Below are 18,595 nucleotides of genomic sequence, written 5' to 3'. Positions count from 1 at the left end.
TACCCTAATCTTAAAAGTTATTATATTTTTCATGTCGAAAATATTTCAATGTAAATCAAACACAGACAAGGAATAACTAGATTTTCAAACTGAGATATTCAGTGAATATATTCACTGAAGAAGATATTCAGTGAATGAGCTTCCACTCTTACTCATTCACTTATTCATTCATTCAACTATTCAACAAATATTTATCGAGCAGGTACCAAAATGAGTAAGGCAGGACCTTTGCCCTTGAAGCATTCATTTTCATGGCTGGTCAGATTCCTAAATATCATGATATATATAAAGTGATATATATAAAAGAAAGAATGACCAGTCCTTCTTAGATGAGGTTAGAGAAGGCTAATATAGGATCATAATTTCCTCAAATCACATACAGCACCAGTACCAAGATAACTGGTAGCATTGACTTCCCTGGAGGTCCAGTGGTTAAGACTCTGTGCTTCCACTGCAGGGGGCACAGGTTCGATCCCTGGTCGGAGAACTAAGATCCCACATGCCACGCGGTGCAGCCAAAAAATAAAAAATGTTTAAAAATTAAATTAAATTATAAAAAAGAACAGGTAGCAGCAGCATTGTCAAATGATCAGTTGACTGAGACAACAAAGGAAATTCAAAAACTCAGCCAGCAAAAAATCAGGTGACCATCTGGAGTCTCCAAGAAGTTCAGAAATATCAATCTAATAAACTAGTTTTGATGGACATGAGACAGAACATATGTTCAGGGTCACTCTGAATTCTTACAAACAGTTGAAATCCTCTGTGGGTCTTTTAATACAAAATTCAATACACAATTCTATGAAGGGAAAAAAGGAAAAATAATAGAGGTCAGCATATCTTACCTTGTGTGTGGTGGCTGTAATTTTCCCTTTGTGAATGGTAGGACTGCTGGTTTTGATTATAGGAATCATGCTGCTGATCATAATTTGACTGCTCGGCATAAGAGCCATGATGTTGATCATAGCCTGACTGCTGGTCATATGAATCTTGTTGACCATAGTCTGACTGGTCATATGAAGGCGCTCTTCCACCTTGGCTAAACAGAAATCAAGAACTTGAGCGATTTTACAGAAGGACTGTTACTGCATCAGGCTGACTGAGACTGATCGCTATAAGAGGCCTGCCCAGCTAGACCTCATCCACATTTACTACCCTTTTCTGGTAGGAATCATTTAGCTCTTTTATCTATAGAATCTTATCACCAATGGAATGACTTTCAAACAACAGTTCTACTATCACTGAAGAGGTGTCACATTATGAGAAAAAACACACACACCTTTGAAAACTGTAGAGAAGCAAGAAAATCACTATGGTTTTTATCATCTCCTTGAATTAAAAAAAAATTAAAGACGACATGAAGTACGGTAATATGTCTGACTCTTTAACAAACATGATACAGCAAGTGCTGACTCCTTTTAATAGTTACACTAAAAGGCTCTATCTCAGTTTTAACAACAGTATTATTTAATAATATTTTGGGGACTATTTTCTTATCTTTAGAACCTTATCTTTAGTACATTCTTCTAAGCATATTCAATAATAGTAAATTTTAGAAAATAGCAATAAATCATTCAAACTTTTAATCTGCTGAGTAAGAGGAAGGAACTTGCTTTGTGATGCCATTTTTTAACTGAAACAAAGTCTAACTACCAAATGGGACTGCTTTATTTTCTCTTGCAATTCAAAAAGAAAATTCTAAGTATGTTCTGAGAAATATGACTATTAATTACCTGCTCTCAGGATGGGAATGTTGAAAGAAACACTTAATTGGATTTGAGTTCTAATGTTTACTCAAAGAGAAGGGGGGGGGACAAAAATGGCCTCACAACTTAATAGTCACATCTTATTCTGCATCAAATGATCAAAACAATCTAATAAAGATCGGTTCCCCAACTCCCTACCCAAAGCACATCACAAAGGTCAGAACCCTAGACCTTCACTTTAGAATGACTGTTACACCAAATCTAACATTTCTCTTTCGTCCACATTTATAAGTCACATTACCAAAAATGCATCCTTATGAAAAGATTCTCCTTAAATTTAAAACTAACCAGGCTTGAAGAGCCTTCTAATGTAACACGCTTTCTGGATAGTATTCCCTACGTGTGTACTTTGTAAAGCACAGTAAAAAGTAAGTTGCTATTACTAAAATTAATAAGTACAGGCTCCTCAAATCAGAAAATTCTAAAAAAATATATAATACCTGTAAAATTGCTAATATTAACCTACCTATATTAACAATTAAAACATTTTTTAGGGTATTTGAAATACGTGCATAGATTTTGGCACTTTTTTCTTTAATATTTTTGTCCCTGAGAAGGACATTAAATACATTAAAATGGTTAAAAAATAAAATGGAAATAAAAAGTAAGCATTGATAAGTCTCCTTTTATAGGCAGGTTTTTATTTCATCTCAGGTATAAAGCAGAGGTCCAAATTTTACTTTTTAACATTTAAATCATGTGCATTCATTTACAGCTAAACTAACTGTACAAATAACACATCATAAGAATCAAATATCAATATTGACAACTTCCACATTCTTTATAACACAAAACTGTGAAATTCATACACCATCAACACTTTTCTGGAAAAAAAAAATAAAAGTTTAAAGCTAGGACTTTGTTAGTGAAAACTGTTTAATACCCAAAGTGTTATTTCCACTTCCCAACACCTCAGTACTTTTACTGTTTCCTTACCCTCCTGATGATTCCATGTTTTGCTGTGCCTGGTTATTGTAAGATTGCTGGCCATATGAGCTCTGCTTTTGACTCTCATAACCACCATAGGACTGTGAATAACCTAAAGATTGAATGGATATACCATTTAGGAAAGGTTCTGATTTTAAATTTCTAAAACAGCAAATTTAACAAATCAGTCCAACCTGACTGGCTTTGTCCGTAACTGGAGTAGCCGCCATAGTTCTGTCCATATGAAGAATCAGTAGTTTGCCCATAGCCAGAATAGCTCTGAAATTTAGGCAAATACAAGTTTCATTGCATATTTAAGATTAAAACTATTTATAAAGAACTCAATTTATATTTAACCTACTTGTGGTGATTGTCCATAACCTTGGCTGCCTTGATTCCCATAGGAAGAATAACTGTAAAAGAAAAGTGTACTACTTGAAAGAAATGTGCTAGAATTTAAAAGCTTAAATTAACCCTATCTTCATTTTCAACTTTCAACTCAAATACAAGCTTCTTTCCTGAGAAACTGTCGATCTACCTACCTCTTCGAGTCTAAATTGAAAGGTGATAACCAAAGACTGTCAAAGACACAAATGAAATCATTCCCAGACCTCTTAAATGCCAAACACACACCAGAAGTTTTGCTTCGACAATCTCCCACAAATAAACAAAACTTCACCAGAGCTAGAAAATTCCAAGAGAATTATGCTTGGATGGGTGGGAGGCTGGGGGTGGAGGGGAGTGACTACATGGTACCAAAACCCATAATAAATATCTGAAGCAGAAAAATAATGACTCTTTAAGTTAGAGCTTTAATCAATTTAGCTGTGCTTTGACAGATTAATTTCTTCCTACCATTTGCCTTAAATTTGCCTCTAACATCCTAGAAAAGGCACAGTGTGGCACTAAACGTCCAATTTTTAGTGCCTCAGTAATGAGAGGCATGTATATCTTCAGAATACTATCATAGAACGAAAGAATATTGTATCCCCAGTGTCATAGCATAGGATGGTATAGTTTGTTGACTGAATGAATGAATACATGCAGCTTTCTCAGAGTTGAACTTTCTTTAATTTTAGCGCATATAAGCTTTAACAAGTCAGAAACAAACTTTCTGAATATATACCAAAGAAAAATAAAACATATGCCAAAAAAATCTTACTATTTTAGAGCTATCAAGTGCTAACAGAATTTCTTAACTTTATAAAACATATTTCATTGAATAAACATTTGCTAGTTGCCTACTATGAGGGTCTATCCCATGAGAATAAAAAAATCAAATCAGTTTTGTTTCCATGAAGCTTAAAACTTGATGACAGAAGGTATCTGAGATGCTCTTCCGAATATCTCACACTGAGCTGCAAAACACTTATAGTACAAGTGAAGGCTGTATTTCTGGTAAGCAAGAGAATCCTACTGCATGTATACATTCACATAAAAACTGACTTTTCTGTTTATTGTGAGCATGGTGAGGATGATTTTTAAAATGCTAAACACTTCTATCATAGTGCTTCAAGAAAATCCACTCCAGAAAAAACACATTTAGCATATCATATACAATCAAAAAAATTAAATGCTTTTTCTAAGCTGTTATAGTTCAAATACTTAAATCCTTTTAATAATTGTTTCTTCTAAATAATTTCTTAAGGAAAACAATCTTTATAATACCTATGAGATTTGTTTTAATCTCTAGGGGGCACCTATATTTACTGATTCAAACAGCCTTTTAAAAAAAGAAAACTATCTTACAGCACCTATGTACATAGGCTGACTCTTTCCCCTTCACAAGCTAAGATTTAACTCTTTTAAGACGTCAAGATATCAAATCTCAAGAGGAAAGCCTGACTACATTTATCTTTTTTTCTCAGTTCTACTCGTTCATGGTATTATTGAAATGTACGTATACTTTACCTTTGCTGCTCACCCCCAGACTGACCGTAACTTCCAGAATCTAAAACACATAAAAAGAATTTTTAATCTTATTTAAAATTAGGCTTCCCTCAAAGGCTGACTTTAGCTCTTACAGATGAAATGTGATAAGAAAATATCATAAAAATTAACTACACAAAGAAAAACTAGAAGTTAAAAATACAGTGCAAGGAAAAATCTGTGCCAATAGTATTAGCTATTTACAGTAACTACAGCTTTGAAAACAACTACTCTACAAACATGTCCTGATGGTCACAAAAACCAAAGTGAACAAATGAGAAAGTCAGTGAAAAACCCATCCTTTTAACAAAAACTCAAAAGCTCAAGCTTTATATACAAAAAGACATCTGTTAAAAAACTAATCAAGATCAAAAAGGGGAAAATACACACTCTTAAGATAAATCCCCAGGATTACATTTACTTCATATCCTTGCCAGCCTAACATATACACCATTCCCTTGTATTGGATTGGATTGCTTTGGCTGTCAGCAGCAACAAAAAGATCTCCAAAGACTTGGTAAAAGCAGCTAAGCCACTTGGTATATACCGACTCAGCAATACTTACCTCTAGCTTCCTTGTTGGCAATAAAAACTACCAAGGAAGGCATGAGTTGAGTAATATATGTCAAAAAAATAATAATAATTTGAACTGTGAACTTTTCTCAATACTTTAAAATGTCGGTTATTCCAAAAATTTTTGAAGAGGCTTTAGGCTTCTCCTCAAATGAGTGACCTAATTTTATTAGTGATGAGTAAGAGAAGAATATCATATGAAATACTCTTTCAACTGCAAAAATATGACTGATAGTCTTCAACTGCTATTAGGCCCAACCTTATCTAATCTGAATAAAACCATTTGTTGTTGAACAGTTCTGAAAACCCGCCAAATATCAAATCACATCAATGACTTTTTCATTCCATTCATATAAAGCTACAATATGAAAACACTGTCACTGGCTGTATAAGTGGGTGGCATCAAATTTGCCACTTTTCTACAGTAGAGATCTCCAATCAGACTGAACAAGAATTTTTTTAATCCTTAACTACTAAAATATTGAATGAAATCCTGACACAAACTACTTCTTTTATGAATGTGGACATAAGGCTACCTGAGATAAAAAAAAAAAATTGTGCATCACTGCCCGTAATAATATGACTAGATTTGTAACTAACCAAATAAGAAAAATATGAAAAGGATACAGAATCTAACTGGATCATAAAGAGATTAGATGCATCTATCAAATGGCAAAGGAAGTTAGTTTCAACCAATTGAGAAACTAAAAAGGATTACACTGGGAGGAGGGGGTGTATGAGTAAAACAAATATACATACACTGGAGATGCATGAAGCTTTAAGTTAAATTATGTCCCAAGGCACTGACGTGGGTTCTCCCAGTGACAGAGTGGAGTCCGAGACCTTATTGTACTTTGGCTCAGGCAAAAATTATAGAAGTACACATCACATATGTCATATGACCCTGGCTTAAATCTAATAAGTATCAGAGCTCTTAACCCAGTCACCTCAGCTCTCTGAAACTGTAAATCTTGACTTCTTTAGCTGGCTGACTTTAAAACTCTAGAATATAAAAATAAGCGTATTGACCAACAAGTCCAGCTCTTAGTGAAAGTAGATGTTTTACATTCACCAGAGAAAATCAGTTTATAAATGTTATTTATGGCATTTTAAACAACTGCTCATTATGAGTACTTGACACTTGAGCCTTGTATCTGGGCCCATGAATTATTCAGAGGCGCTTTTATTTCCAAGTGTATAGGGTTTTGATACTCCTTGTGGTTTTGTCTTCTTATTCCATTGCAGCCAGAAAAGGTATTTTCTGTACTATTCCAGATATTTGTTAGGATTTGCTGTTTTTCGCTTTTCCCCTTGGTAAACACTTCCACTTGCATAAATGTCTCCTATGTGCTTGAAAAGAACTGTATTATCTAAATGTTGAAAGAATTCTGTAAATCTGTAAGATGATGCTTGTTAGTTCTATCATTCATATTCTTACTCATGTTCGGTCTACCTGATCTATTAATTACACAGAGAAGTATGTTTAAATTTTTTTTAATTCCCTGTTTGACTCTGTATTTGTCAATTTCTTTTACTGAGTGTTTTTTTGCTTTCTACATTTTGAGGCCATATTGTTAAAGCACATAAAACTACATACAGATTTACAGCTTCCTGGTGAATGTCCTTTTTTTTTTTTTTGAATTTCCTTTTAACATTACATGTAGACTATCATTAAAAATGTCCAAACTTTATTTTGACTGGTAATGTAACTAAACAATCTTCCTTTTGGTTGATGTTTGCCTGATTAATATTTTTCTATCTCTATACTTTTTTTTTTTTTATCTCTATACTTTTAACACTTCTTATTCTGATGTTTTAGGTATGTCATTTTTGAGAGCATACATCCAAATCAATTTTTCCCAATGTGAAAATCTTTGTCTTTCAACTGATGTTTTCATATTTTTATTATTGTTACTTTTTATTTATTCCTACCAGCCTATACTAGACTCTCTACTTACCAGGGTCTTTTTTTTTCAACTCCTTAACTTCCTTCTATTGGATTTTCCTTACTCCCTTTCCCCCTCTACTGCTTTGGAAGTTAGACGTTCAAATTCTGTTCTTTTAATAAGTTACTATTCGTAATTTAAAGAGTATGTTCAATTCTTAACATGCATTCTTGATAAAGTTCAAAATGATCTTCGACCTCCACTAGCATACAAGAATTTTAATGCTATAATGCCAATCACAGTCTTCACCTATTATTTTGCTTCCACTTTTTCTTTCCGTTATCTTTTGCTTCCACTTTAAAACTCTAGATTTCATACAGTCAATACTTTTTATCTACTGCATTTGCTTCCTCGGTATCTTTTTGCATCCTACTCCTCCCTTTCGGATTTCTTTTATTAGTTCTTTCAGCAAAGGCCTGAAAGTGGTATTCTTAGTCTTTTATTTGCGTAAAAAAGTCAAGGTCAAACGTTATTTTTCCTCTAAATTCCAAAGATCATTTAGTGGCTTCTTAAAACTTTTAAGAAGTCTACCAATCTTACCTTTTCTCTATTTCCTCTGATAGGTTTGTCACAGGTATTTCATAATCTGCAGTTTCACATTTATGTATCTAGGTACGAATGGATTATGTCTCATGTTTTAGACTACTGCTTCTTGATCCATCAATTTTGGAAAACTCTCAACTATCTATTAATTCTTCACCATTTACTCCTTCTCGAACTCATATTAGATGTATGACAGGGCTTCACAATCTATTTCCTATGCTTCTTAAAATTTCAATTTTCATCTCTATCCTTCTGAACTGAATCCTGGGTAATTATATCTATTTTCTACCTCACTAATTATTTCTTCTGCTAGGTCTATCTGCAATTCAACTTAGCCACTTTTTCCATTTCTAGAAGTTACACTTGGTTCTTTTTCAAATCTACGTAACCATTTTCCACGTCTTGGTCTTAGGGTTGATTCCTTCTTTTAGGTTTCTAATAATTTTAAACACATTAATACTCGCTTTCAGACTATCTATTAGGGATTCAAATGTCATTTGTCACTCTCATTTTGGCAAACTGTTTTCCAGAATTCTGCAATGTTTTACTGTGAACTTATGTTCTACAAGGCTTGTTTTTTCTGTAAGATTCCTCGTGACCTAGGCTCTGAAATTTCCTCAGAAAAGGTTTTTCCTTTGTTTTTACTAGGAACCCCAAGGTTACTGTCAGTCTAGAACCAATTTTTATGTTAAATTTCTTGGCCTGAAGTTTCCTGGACCTCATAACTAGTCTAAATGTACACCGAAACTGTATGAAGCACAGGTCCCAGGTTACAAATTCTCAGGAAAAAACTTTTTTCCCTCACTCAAGGCCCAGTCTTCCTTGTTATCTCCTATGCTGGTACAAAGGTTTTTCTAGTTCATTCTTTCACTGAAGATACAGTCCTTCAAACATCTAGGTTTTATGTAAGGGTTCCCATTACATGGCTCTAATGGTCTCAAGGCTGCATCTCCTGTCCTTAGTTATTTGGGCAATAAACTCCAAGTCTCTGAATAATGAGACCTACACCCTCCTCTATGACTACCATGCTGGCTTCTACTTCATTTCTGGCAGCAGGGGCTCACCCTTTGTTGTATGTAAGTTCTTGCATTTTTAGTTATTCGTAGACAGAGGATTTACAAGTTATCTTAGTCTGCCATAGTGCCAAAAGAAGCTTCTTGACTTCGTAATTTTTATATGTATAACTGATATTAGATTTGATTTTAACTTCAAAGGTGTCAGATAATTCACATTTGTCTGAGAGTCTGACTCACAATATTTACAACTCTGATTTATTTATTATGTAAGCATTTATTTTATTAGGCTTATATGTCAGGCACCTGTAGTGGCTGAGTCAATTTGATAAGTTAAATTTACAAGTATAGTTTGGAATGTTTAAAGGACTTAACTAAACTTAATGCCATTATTTGTTTAGGGGAGAGTCTGCTCTGTTAAATTTATTCACTTAAACATTCATCAAAAACAAGTCAAAAGCATTATTCCTATTTTTATACAAAGTCGAAAGTATTATTTTTATACACAAATTACAAAATGTACAAAGAGTATATAACAACACTAAGTAGAACTTAAAAGATTCTAACTCTAATTGACTTAATGTAGAAACAAGCAATTATTAGATAGTTCTTTTTGACATGAAAGTCAATTTTGATGTTAAAAAAAACTCAAATTACAAAATGACAAGTAAGTGCTGTCTTGGTAATTTTGAAGACCAGTGATAATGGATGACCCAGCTCACACACTATTATGACTCACTGAAAATCCTGGATTTTACAAACGGTACACCTCTAAAATATAACTTTCCATAAAAGCTACCCAGTCCTACAAAAATAAGCCATTGCTTTAAACCAATCATTATGTCAAAAATCGAGACAGGTCAATGGTTTTTAATGAGCACTGTATCCATTGAAATGGTAAATTTCTGCATGAAGGTGGGAGAATCTTTAAAAAAAATTTTTTTACATCACGGATGGGTTACACACCCTCCTGAGTGTACTTCTATGGAGCTTTACCAGACTTCACTCCAAATTATGCACCTGGTAAAATATGTACCAATGTCACCCTTGGGGTAAGAAATTATTTCTTGCTTGAGCGAGAATTAAAGAGACAAATTCTGTGCAATTAACAGCCTCTTACATCAGATAGATGCCCCTTCCCCTTAAAGATCAACCTTCTGGCTTAACATCAATGTTAATCTAAAGAATGTTTATCATTCCCCTGTCCAAACATTCTTGCTAATTTGGTCTCCTCTCAGCCTGCTGCTTCCTTTTTGTCACATATTTCCACTCTTCTGCAAAACTGGATTACTTGGGTGGGGGGGGGGAGTGGTTGTGTTTTTGTTTTTTTAGTATCAACAGGTTCTCCCTTAAAAAAATGTAAAATACTCTGCCAGCAGTCATTTTCACCCCAACCATAGGGCTTTCCGGGACGTGTTCTGCTTTTCCACCTGAAAAGTAACATGTCATTCTCATGCTGGTTCTTAGCAAGTGGAGAGCCGGGTCTTTCTTTGCAGCCTGCGATGTGCCCAACAACAGAGGGCCTTGTGTGGCAGCTTGGACTGCTAAATCAAGAGCAGACCCACGTCCCGGACTTTATATTCTGCTTTCGCAAGATCTAAACGGGCTGTCCTGATAAGACCAAGGCCTCTTTTTCTCTTCCACGCAACGGGGGTGCCTCTGTCAATTTAAGTGCTTGATGGAAGACTGCCTTTCCTTTGGTCTGTATGTTTCAAAGTAAATGCCACAGGGACCTACAAGAGCCCATCAATAATAGATAGGGCTCACTTTCAAGCTCGTGCAGGAGATAAACAACTGAAGAGGTGAAGATGACAGAGGAGGGTGAAGAGGAATTATACGCAAGCACCCCCATCTCGAATCCGGGAAGCTGGTGCGGAGGGAATGACGACATGTATGTAAGATTTCGTGTCAGGCTACGTCGTTTAAAAGGGCTCCCAGAGCGTCAAGGCCCCCACCTGATGAATGGGTGAGTCAGGAAGGCCCAGCTCCACGTCACGGATGGGGAAACTGAGGGACGAGGCGGCGAGATGACTGGCCGGAGGCCTCGCTGAAAGATCTGAGGCGGAGCGGAGAACCAGAAGCACCGATTCTCTCCGGCCGATGCTCTAATCACGGGCTCCCCCCGCCCCTGCGATGGCGTAGCGGCCTCCGCCCCCCGATTCACACACCCTCCCCCGGGAGCAGCACGTCGCCTCGGGTTCCAAGGACAGGGCCAAGAGGGAGGGGGCTCGAGGAGCTCCCGCCGGGATTTGCAGACGGAGAGCGTTGGGAGCGTGCGTCCCTCCAGTCCAACATGGCGGCGGCAGCGTCCGCCCTCCCCACCCCCCCCACCCCAGCCTCCCTCAGGGCCGGAGACTTTCCCGCGGGGCCCTCCGATGGGCGGGAAGACGGCCCAACCCCGCCGGGCCCCTTCTCGCCGCTGCCGCTGCTCGCTGAGGGAGTCACCTACCCGACATGACTAACGGCCGCGGCGCAGAGCCCCCACAACCCGCCGAGAACAAGGAATACCAGAGCCAAGCGGCGCTGCGGCCGGAGCCGTACTGAGGGCGGCGCGGCGAGCTGGCCCCGAATGCGGGACTTCGGCAGCCAATCAGAGGGAAGCGGGCGGTACCACAACGCCACGGCTCGAGGGGTGGCTCTGTGCTAGACCAGAAACCAGAGGACTTCAGAATCCCCGTTCCCCCCTCCGCGGACGGTACCATTATTGAGAGGGAATTGTGGAGAGGCCGTACCACTGCCGTGATCGGCATGGGGGAGGGGACTGAACCTACCCGGTACGTCCTGATTACAGTCCTTTTTCACTTCATTGGATCTAATAGAATTCGAGGTTAGGAAGCGAAAGAGGAGAGGCCTTATAAACGCAGGTTATATGGTTAGAAAAGGAAATTTCGAACGGTATGTCCTAGTTCGCTCCGCTTGGGCTGCAGAAGGCTTGAGCCACCTGGGGGCGTTGGGAGTTGCTGAGCTCCGGGCCGGAAAGTCGTGACGAACTCCGGGACCAAGTCGCCTCCCGGTTTGTTGTAACTAACTTGCCGAGTAACAGATAGACTACAAGGTGATACTGGAACAAACGTGTGCCTTAAAACGAAATCACACACAAACCGGACCCTGAGGATGTGTCAGGGTAGGGGGTCGAGCTTTAGTTTTCGATGCTAGGATAATAGCTAATTCTAATCGTCAGGCACCTTGCATCATCTCGTTTAATTCTCACAACAGACTGATGAAATACTATTCCCACGTTACAGACGAGAAGGCAGAATTCACTTGCCCTGGGTCGCACTACTGGTAAATGGCCAATGTGGAATTGGAATCCTGGTAACCCGGCCTGTGGGTCTAACTATTCTGTCGCCCTGCCTACAGGGGGCTCGAGCTCTCGAGTCTGAGGTGAGGCTATCAAAGCTCAGAGAGCACACAAGGACATTTTCCCCAAGGGCGACGTGACATCTGAGACAAACCATAGGTGATGTGCTGAAGCTGACCACTTCTTAAGTGGGGAAAAGTGTTTTTGATAATTTGGGGCTTCCGCGGTCGTCCAGCGGTTCAGACTCCGCGCTCCCAATGCAGGGGGCCTGGGTTCGATCCCTGGTCAGGAAATTAGATACTGCATGCCGCAACTAAACACGTGGCAACGAAGATGCTGCAGGCGGGCAACTAAGACCCGGCCCAACCAAATAAACAAATACTTTTTTTAAAAAAAGTGATTTAGGGTTTCCCTGGTGGCGCAGTGGTTGAGAGTCTGCCTGCCGATGCAGGGGACACGGGTTCGAGCCCTGGCCCGGGAAGATCCCACATGCCGCGGAGCAACTAAGCCCGTGCGCCACAACTACTGAGCCTGCGCTGCGCGTCTGGAGCCGTGCTCTGCAACGAGAGGCCGCAACAGTGAGAGGCCCGCGCACCGCGATGAAGAGTGGCCCCCGCTTGCCCCAACTGGAGAAAGCCCTCGCACAGAAACGAAGACCCAACACAGCCAAAAATAAATAAATAAAATAAAATAAATTTTTTTTTAAAAAGTGATTCAATATGTTTGGAGTTTACCCACGAGGAGAGTGTGGTAGGAGATGAAGACAGAAAATTAGGGGGCTAAAGAGCTGAGACCTTGTAAAGTGCATTAGAGTTTGTGCTTTATTGAAGGAGTGGGTAACTCCTGCCAGATGATTTTAAAGAAAGATCAGATTTGCATTTTCGGGCTGCAATATGAAGAATGTTTGGAGATAAGAGGTGCCTAAAAGCAGGGAGACCGATTAGGTGACCAATGCAATAATTCTGGTGAGGGATCATAGTAGCCTGGACTTGGGTTGTAGCTGTGGGGATGGAGGTAAGTGAAAAGATCCCTGACATACTTAGGTAGTAGACTGGGCAAGATCTGGTGACCAATTTGGGTGGGAAAAGAAGTGAGAAGTCCAAAAATAATAAGAAGGAAGCGAGAAGTCCTGGGTAAATTCTGAGTTTCACACCTGGACAAGTGGGCAGGTGGTGGTGTCATTCACTGTGATAGGGAACAGGAGGAAGAGCAGGTTGGGCTGGAGGTGGAGGGGTAAGTTCAGAATTACTGCCTTCAGGTCAGAAAAAGAGGCATGAGGTCATCTCTCTTCATTACACTAGCAGTAAATGAGAGCTCAGCTCTAGAGGTAGAGGGTCACAGAGCTCTCTAGGCAGGTCCAAATAAGCAAGGCTAAAGTAATAGAAATTCTTTCATGACTAAAAACGATGTAGCCATTCAGTGTACGTATTGAGGAAGGCAACCCCAGAGGAGGAGATGTGCAGGAGAGAATTCGGTTATTGCCAGTGGGGGGAGCAGGGAACACGATTTCTAGGTTTTTCTTCCTCTTTTTTTCTTTTTTTTTTTTTTAGTTTATTTATTCTATTATTTTTGGTTGCGTTGGGTCTTCGTTGCTGCACGCAGGCTTTCTCTAGTTGCGGCCAGCGGGGGCTACTCTTCGTTGCCGATTGCCGGCTTCTCATTGCGGTGGCTTCCCAAACTTGAAACAGAGAACTCCTCCCAGGTCTGCATTGTTCTGGGGCTTCTTTCCAAGGGTCCTTCTCTACCACAAACTGACTCCAGATTGACTCCTGTGCCCTCCTGCCTTCCAGGCTTTTGCGAGGATGATTATCTGCCACAAACTTTAACCCTCACGCTATGTATTTAGGGAAGACAGCAGGTACTTTTCATACATCAGCTTTAGCAGAATGCATCTGGGAAGGTCTTAGTAGTGGGTCTGTTTGCCCCTGATCCATTCCTCGGGTCCTCACTTGGGGAGCTGACCCCTGCAGGCTGGTTTCAATTTCAGAGATCCCTTAGGCGGTAGCTTCCAGCTAGAATGGCCAGGGAGCATCTCGGTGGGAAGTTAGGTGGTAGAAGAAAGGGAGGATCAAGGGTTATTTCTCCTCCCCCACCCCCCCTCTGTCTGCCACAGGAGGTGTCTCAGGCAGCACCTGTCTTCTCCAGAGACCCAGTTTCCCTTGGTGACCCTGGCTCTTGGGCTCCATAACCCTACCCCTCCCTTCATCCCTCCAGCCTATGGTTGGTAGAGTCTTCTCGCTGTTGATCATTTCTGAGTTGCCTCCACCCTGTTTGGCTTCCCAACTCGTCCACCACTGGCGTAGGGCCTTGTAGGACGCCGCAAGGACTGTGAATTTACTCAGAATGAGAAGGGAAACCAGCAGAGGGAGCCATTTATCAGAGCGCCAATAGGATCTGAGCTATTTTACCAGGATTCCTCTGGCTGCTATCTTGAGAACAGATTGTAGGGGGCAGGGAGAGGTTATTACTCCCAACAAAGTAAAAACCAGACCCCAGTGATCTTTTGCCTCTTTCAAAATCCTGTGGAACTCACAATTGGACCACATAATTCAAGGCTTGCCTACCTGCTTAGAGGCCAATTTGTTCTGTAGTTGGGTTGCATCATTCATCTCTGAACCCCCAGTGCCTCATACAGCACCTGAAACAGTAGGCACCAAAAAAGGGGGGGGGGGGGGAACTTGAATAAATGAATAAATAAATGATGAAAAAACTGGCATGACTTGTCTAGAAACTCCTCAAGCTCGAAAACCTTGTCCAGGACTTCCCTATGTCTCCCATAGGGCACAGAGTAAGTGTTTGGTGAGTATTTGTTGAACACTGTAGGCCTGCTCTGTGCCAGGTGCCCTCATCACCCACCCTCACCCCACAGAGGGGTCCCTGGAGCCCCACACCTCCAGCCTCCCTAGAGAGCAAGCCTCCCACGGAGGGGAGACTGACACTCCGCTGCGGCAGGGCGGGAGGAGGTTCCTTGTGAGTGACCAGCTGCCCTGTCCTCTGGACAGAGGCAGGCACTTCCTGTTTGGGGTGGAAAGGAACCAGACACTTTCCTGTTAGCAGGTCTTTTAAGCAAAGCCACAGATGCTGAACAGGTCCTGGCCCGGCCTTTCAGGCCAAATGCCTGGAGGTTAGATGGCCTTTATGTAGAAGGGAAGTGGGGCACAGGGCCAGATTGGCCAGCCTTTTATTGTGTTCCTGGCAAGTCCCCTGGGTCCTGGTGTGAGTAAAAAACAAACCAGAAGAGGCTGACGCCCTGCAAACTGTGATGAGGGTTAGGGTTGATGGGGCGGCTCTGAGCCAGAAAGCATTGCTTGGGCTGAGGTAGGTGTGCATGCAATTGTCCTGGGGCAGGACAGGCTTGTGTATGTCGTGTGGATATGAGTGCATTTGAGTGTGAAACCCATGTGAAGAATACATGCAAGTCGCTTATGTCTGCACACACAATCCCCAGCACTTGACAAGACTGAACAGAAATTAATTGTCTAGCTTGCTCCCCATAGCAAATCAGGGTAGTAGAAAAGGCAGGAATTATTATTATCTCATTTTAAATGGCAGACACAGAAAGGTTAGTTGACTTGTAAGGGTCAACAGAGTGTGAAAAAGGCAAGGTTCAAACACGGTCTGTGTCGCTCCGAATTTCTTGCTTCTTCCAGTCCCCTAGGAACATGGCAGGTGTGTATGTACAGGGTGGTAGAAAGGGAGGTATACTTGTGAATGTGACCCAGGCTGATGAGACCACGTCCACCTGTTCTGGAGAGAGGAGATCTCTCTTCCAGAGGTGGAGGTGGTTGCTAGAAAGTCAGGGCTTCCAAAATTGAATCACAGCTTAAAATGCACAGAGGTTATGGTCAGTAATAATCCAGATTTTCACAGCTAAAGTCGTCGCATCTCTGGAGAAAGCCTCCTCTTCAGCCCTCCCAAGCTAATCTCACATCCTCATTATTCCTCTGATTATTCCTATCATTGTGGTTTTCAGAGGTTGATCATTCCATTAGTGCTTTTCTCCAGAGCTCAGAATTCCTTCTGATAACATCTACTTTGTGTTCTGCACATTTCCTGGGGAGAAGGAAGGGGCAGAGACAAAGCTGATTGTTTCTCATATTATGAAGAGAGAAACTGAGGCCCAGAGGGGCCTTGTCCAGGTCCACACATCCTGACTGATTCAAGGGGTCCTGGTCAGGAAGAGGACTCAACGGCCAGCTGTTGCCTTCTGTCAGGGAGGAACGAATGACTGGGCAGCGGCCAACTATTCCCCTGGGCAGGCAACTTGCGCAGGCCCTGGCATGAGTTCCTCAGAAGTTCTGTGCACTCTGGGAGGGCTGGGAGGCACTGTGGATCTAAACTGAGCCCCAGTCTAGGAGGAGGGAGGGAGGGGAAGCAGCTCTCTTTGAAGAGGAGCTGTGGAGAGGACTGCCAGCTAGTTGGGTCAGGAACCTGCTCAGCCAAGATGGGGAGGGAGAGAAGGAGAGAGCCAGAGTCCCAGAAAACCTAGAGCTATTTTCCTCTTAAACTTTTTTTTTATAAATTTATTTACTTATTTATTTATTTTTGGCTGCCGTGGGTCTTCGTTGCTGCCCGCCGGCTTTCTCTAGTTGCAGAGAACAGGAGCTACTCTTTGTTGCGGTGCATGGGCTTCTCATTGCGGTGGCTTGCTTGTCTTTGCTGCGGAACACCGGCTCTAGGCCCACGGGCTTCAGTAGTTGTGGCTCGCGGACTTAGTTGCTCCACGGTATGTGGGATCTTCCCGGGCCAGGGCTCGAACCCGTGTCGCCTGCATTGGCAGTCGGATTCTTAACCACTGCACCACCAGGGAAGTCCCTCCTCTTAAACATTGGTATCTAGTATTTAGTGATCCAGCAGGTCTGGAGTGGGACTCAGGAATCTGAATTTTTAACAAGTGTCTCCAGGTGATTCAGTGCAGGTATCCAAGAATCACATTTTTAGAAAATGAAATCTACAATTGACTTTAATGTACGACCCTAAGTAAGAACTTTTTCTTTTTCTTTTTTTTTTTTTTGGCTGTGAGTCATGCGGGATCTTAGTTCTCTGACTAGGTATCAAATCCATGCCCCTCAATTTCCTCATCTGTAAAATAAGGATGCTTATAATAGTAGCTTTCTCATAAGGAAACTGCAAAGATACAATAACATGATTTATGTAAGGCACATAGCACATACATGGTGCATGTTAATTCCTCAGCAAGTATTAACCATTATTATTTGTTCCAACTCCTCCTTCCCACCTCCACCCCCACTCCCACCAGAGGAAGATACGAGTCCCTGTTGGATTAATATAGGGACTTGTCACCACAGTATTGTTTTGGATGTGGGTAATCTTTGGTCCTTACTTTGAGGATTTGTGCTCCAAAGCCATTCTCCTCCCATCACTCTTCTGATACCCTTGCTGTGGATGATTTCTTTCCAATAAACTACCCTGCCTTTCTCATCTCTCTTTCCTTCTCAGTCTCCCTGCCAATGGCAAACAGCCCTCCTTCACATCATCCAAAGTGATTTGGCTCGGGATGTGTCCAGGGAAGTAAAAACATACAGCAAGTCAGTTGTGGAGCTGCGAGTAGGCCCCAGGCTTCCTGAAGATCACAGAATTTGGTGCTCCGGGACTTACGAGTAAGCTTCATAGGTGGTCAGGGAACTGAATCCTCCCGCTCCCCACATTCTAACCATGGATACACACTGTCTTTTTGGGAAATAGACATATCCTGTACAGAGGCATGGTTGAAGCCCAGGGTGGGTGTGTGGGCAAAGGAAGCTCTGTTCTGCATAAACTCTTGCAGGCACTCACAAGCAGAAATGGAGTGGGGAGAGGTGAGGATGAGATGAAATAATCCAACCAAGGACACAAAGGGAAAGCAGAGGAAGTCAACTGTCGAACACAATAGTGGTGCTAGTTTTCAGGTCCCTGGACCAGAGCTAACCTCGGATGCAGAGAAAGGCAGGGTCAGTTCTCTGGGTGGCTGAGCCTGTCTCCTTCCAGACACTCAGCCCTCCAGAGAACCCCTGCTTCCTGCCTTCTCCTGTCCTCCCAGTGCAGCTGAAATGGAGAAACTCCAGGGATGTGCTGGAGGAAGGGATGGCAAGATTCTCCCTGGAGAACAAATTGGCAAACCTGGGTTTGACTCCAACTTGGCCCACGGTGTCCTTACCAACTGGTGCTCCTCAGAGCTTCCTGCCCCAAAGCAGAGCCGCATCTGGCCTATCAAAATCCATCTATTAGTCAAGGGCACCATGTGCCATGTCATAACTGCAACCTTCTGACACCGCCCCCCCCCCACACACATGCACTCTCTAGGATTGCCAGATAAAACAGAGGATGCCCAGTTAAACCTGAATTTCAGATAAACGATGAATAATTTTTTAATATAAGTATGTCCCAAATATTGCATTGACACATACTTATACTTAAAAATTATTTGTTGTTAATCTGATATTCAAGCTACTGTACTAGATTTAGCAACCCTTCTAGATGCTGAGCCCTTCAGCATCTCCCTCCCCCAGGTTCACTGCAGGACTTTGCCTGAATCTGTAGCTGTGTCCACCTCTTCTGTCCTTAGCTGAGAACCTTGGTTCCAGTCTGCCCGCTAGA

At 41.6% G+C, this 18,595-nt stretch overlaps 1 protein-coding gene across 1 annotated transcript in view; it reads right to left on the bottom strand.

The window, feature by feature from the left end:
* TAF15 (TATA-box binding protein associated factor 15) overlaps positions 1-11,285 on the bottom strand; it is a 29,790-nt gene extending 18,505 nt beyond the window's left edge. The window contains exons 1-6 of the mRNA XM_007190201.2: positions 11,147-11,285; positions 4,605-4,644; positions 3,055-3,106; positions 2,888-2,972; positions 2,703-2,805; positions 846-1,039 (exon numbers count right to left, since the gene is read on the bottom strand). Coding sequence (XP_007190263.2) covers positions 846-1,039; positions 2,703-2,805; positions 2,888-2,972; positions 3,055-3,106; positions 4,605-4,644; positions 11,147-11,153 — 481 coding nt within the window. The 5' untranslated portion in view covers positions 11,154-11,285. The remainder of the gene's footprint in view (positions 1-845; positions 1,040-2,702; positions 2,806-2,887; positions 2,973-3,054; positions 3,107-4,604; positions 4,645-11,146) is intronic.
* Positions 11,286-18,595: the final 7,310 nt, after the last annotated feature.

This window comes from Balaenoptera acutorostrata, chromosome 20 (genome assembly GCF_949987535.1).
Source record: "Balaenoptera acutorostrata chromosome 20, mBalAcu1.1, whole genome shotgun sequence".
NCBI classification, from domain to species: Eukaryota; Metazoa; Chordata; class Mammalia; order Artiodactyla; family Balaenopteridae; genus Balaenoptera; species Balaenoptera acutorostrata.
The sequence above is the reverse complement of the archived record's forward strand: the minus strand, read 5'-3'. Positions and strand labels throughout refer to the sequence as shown.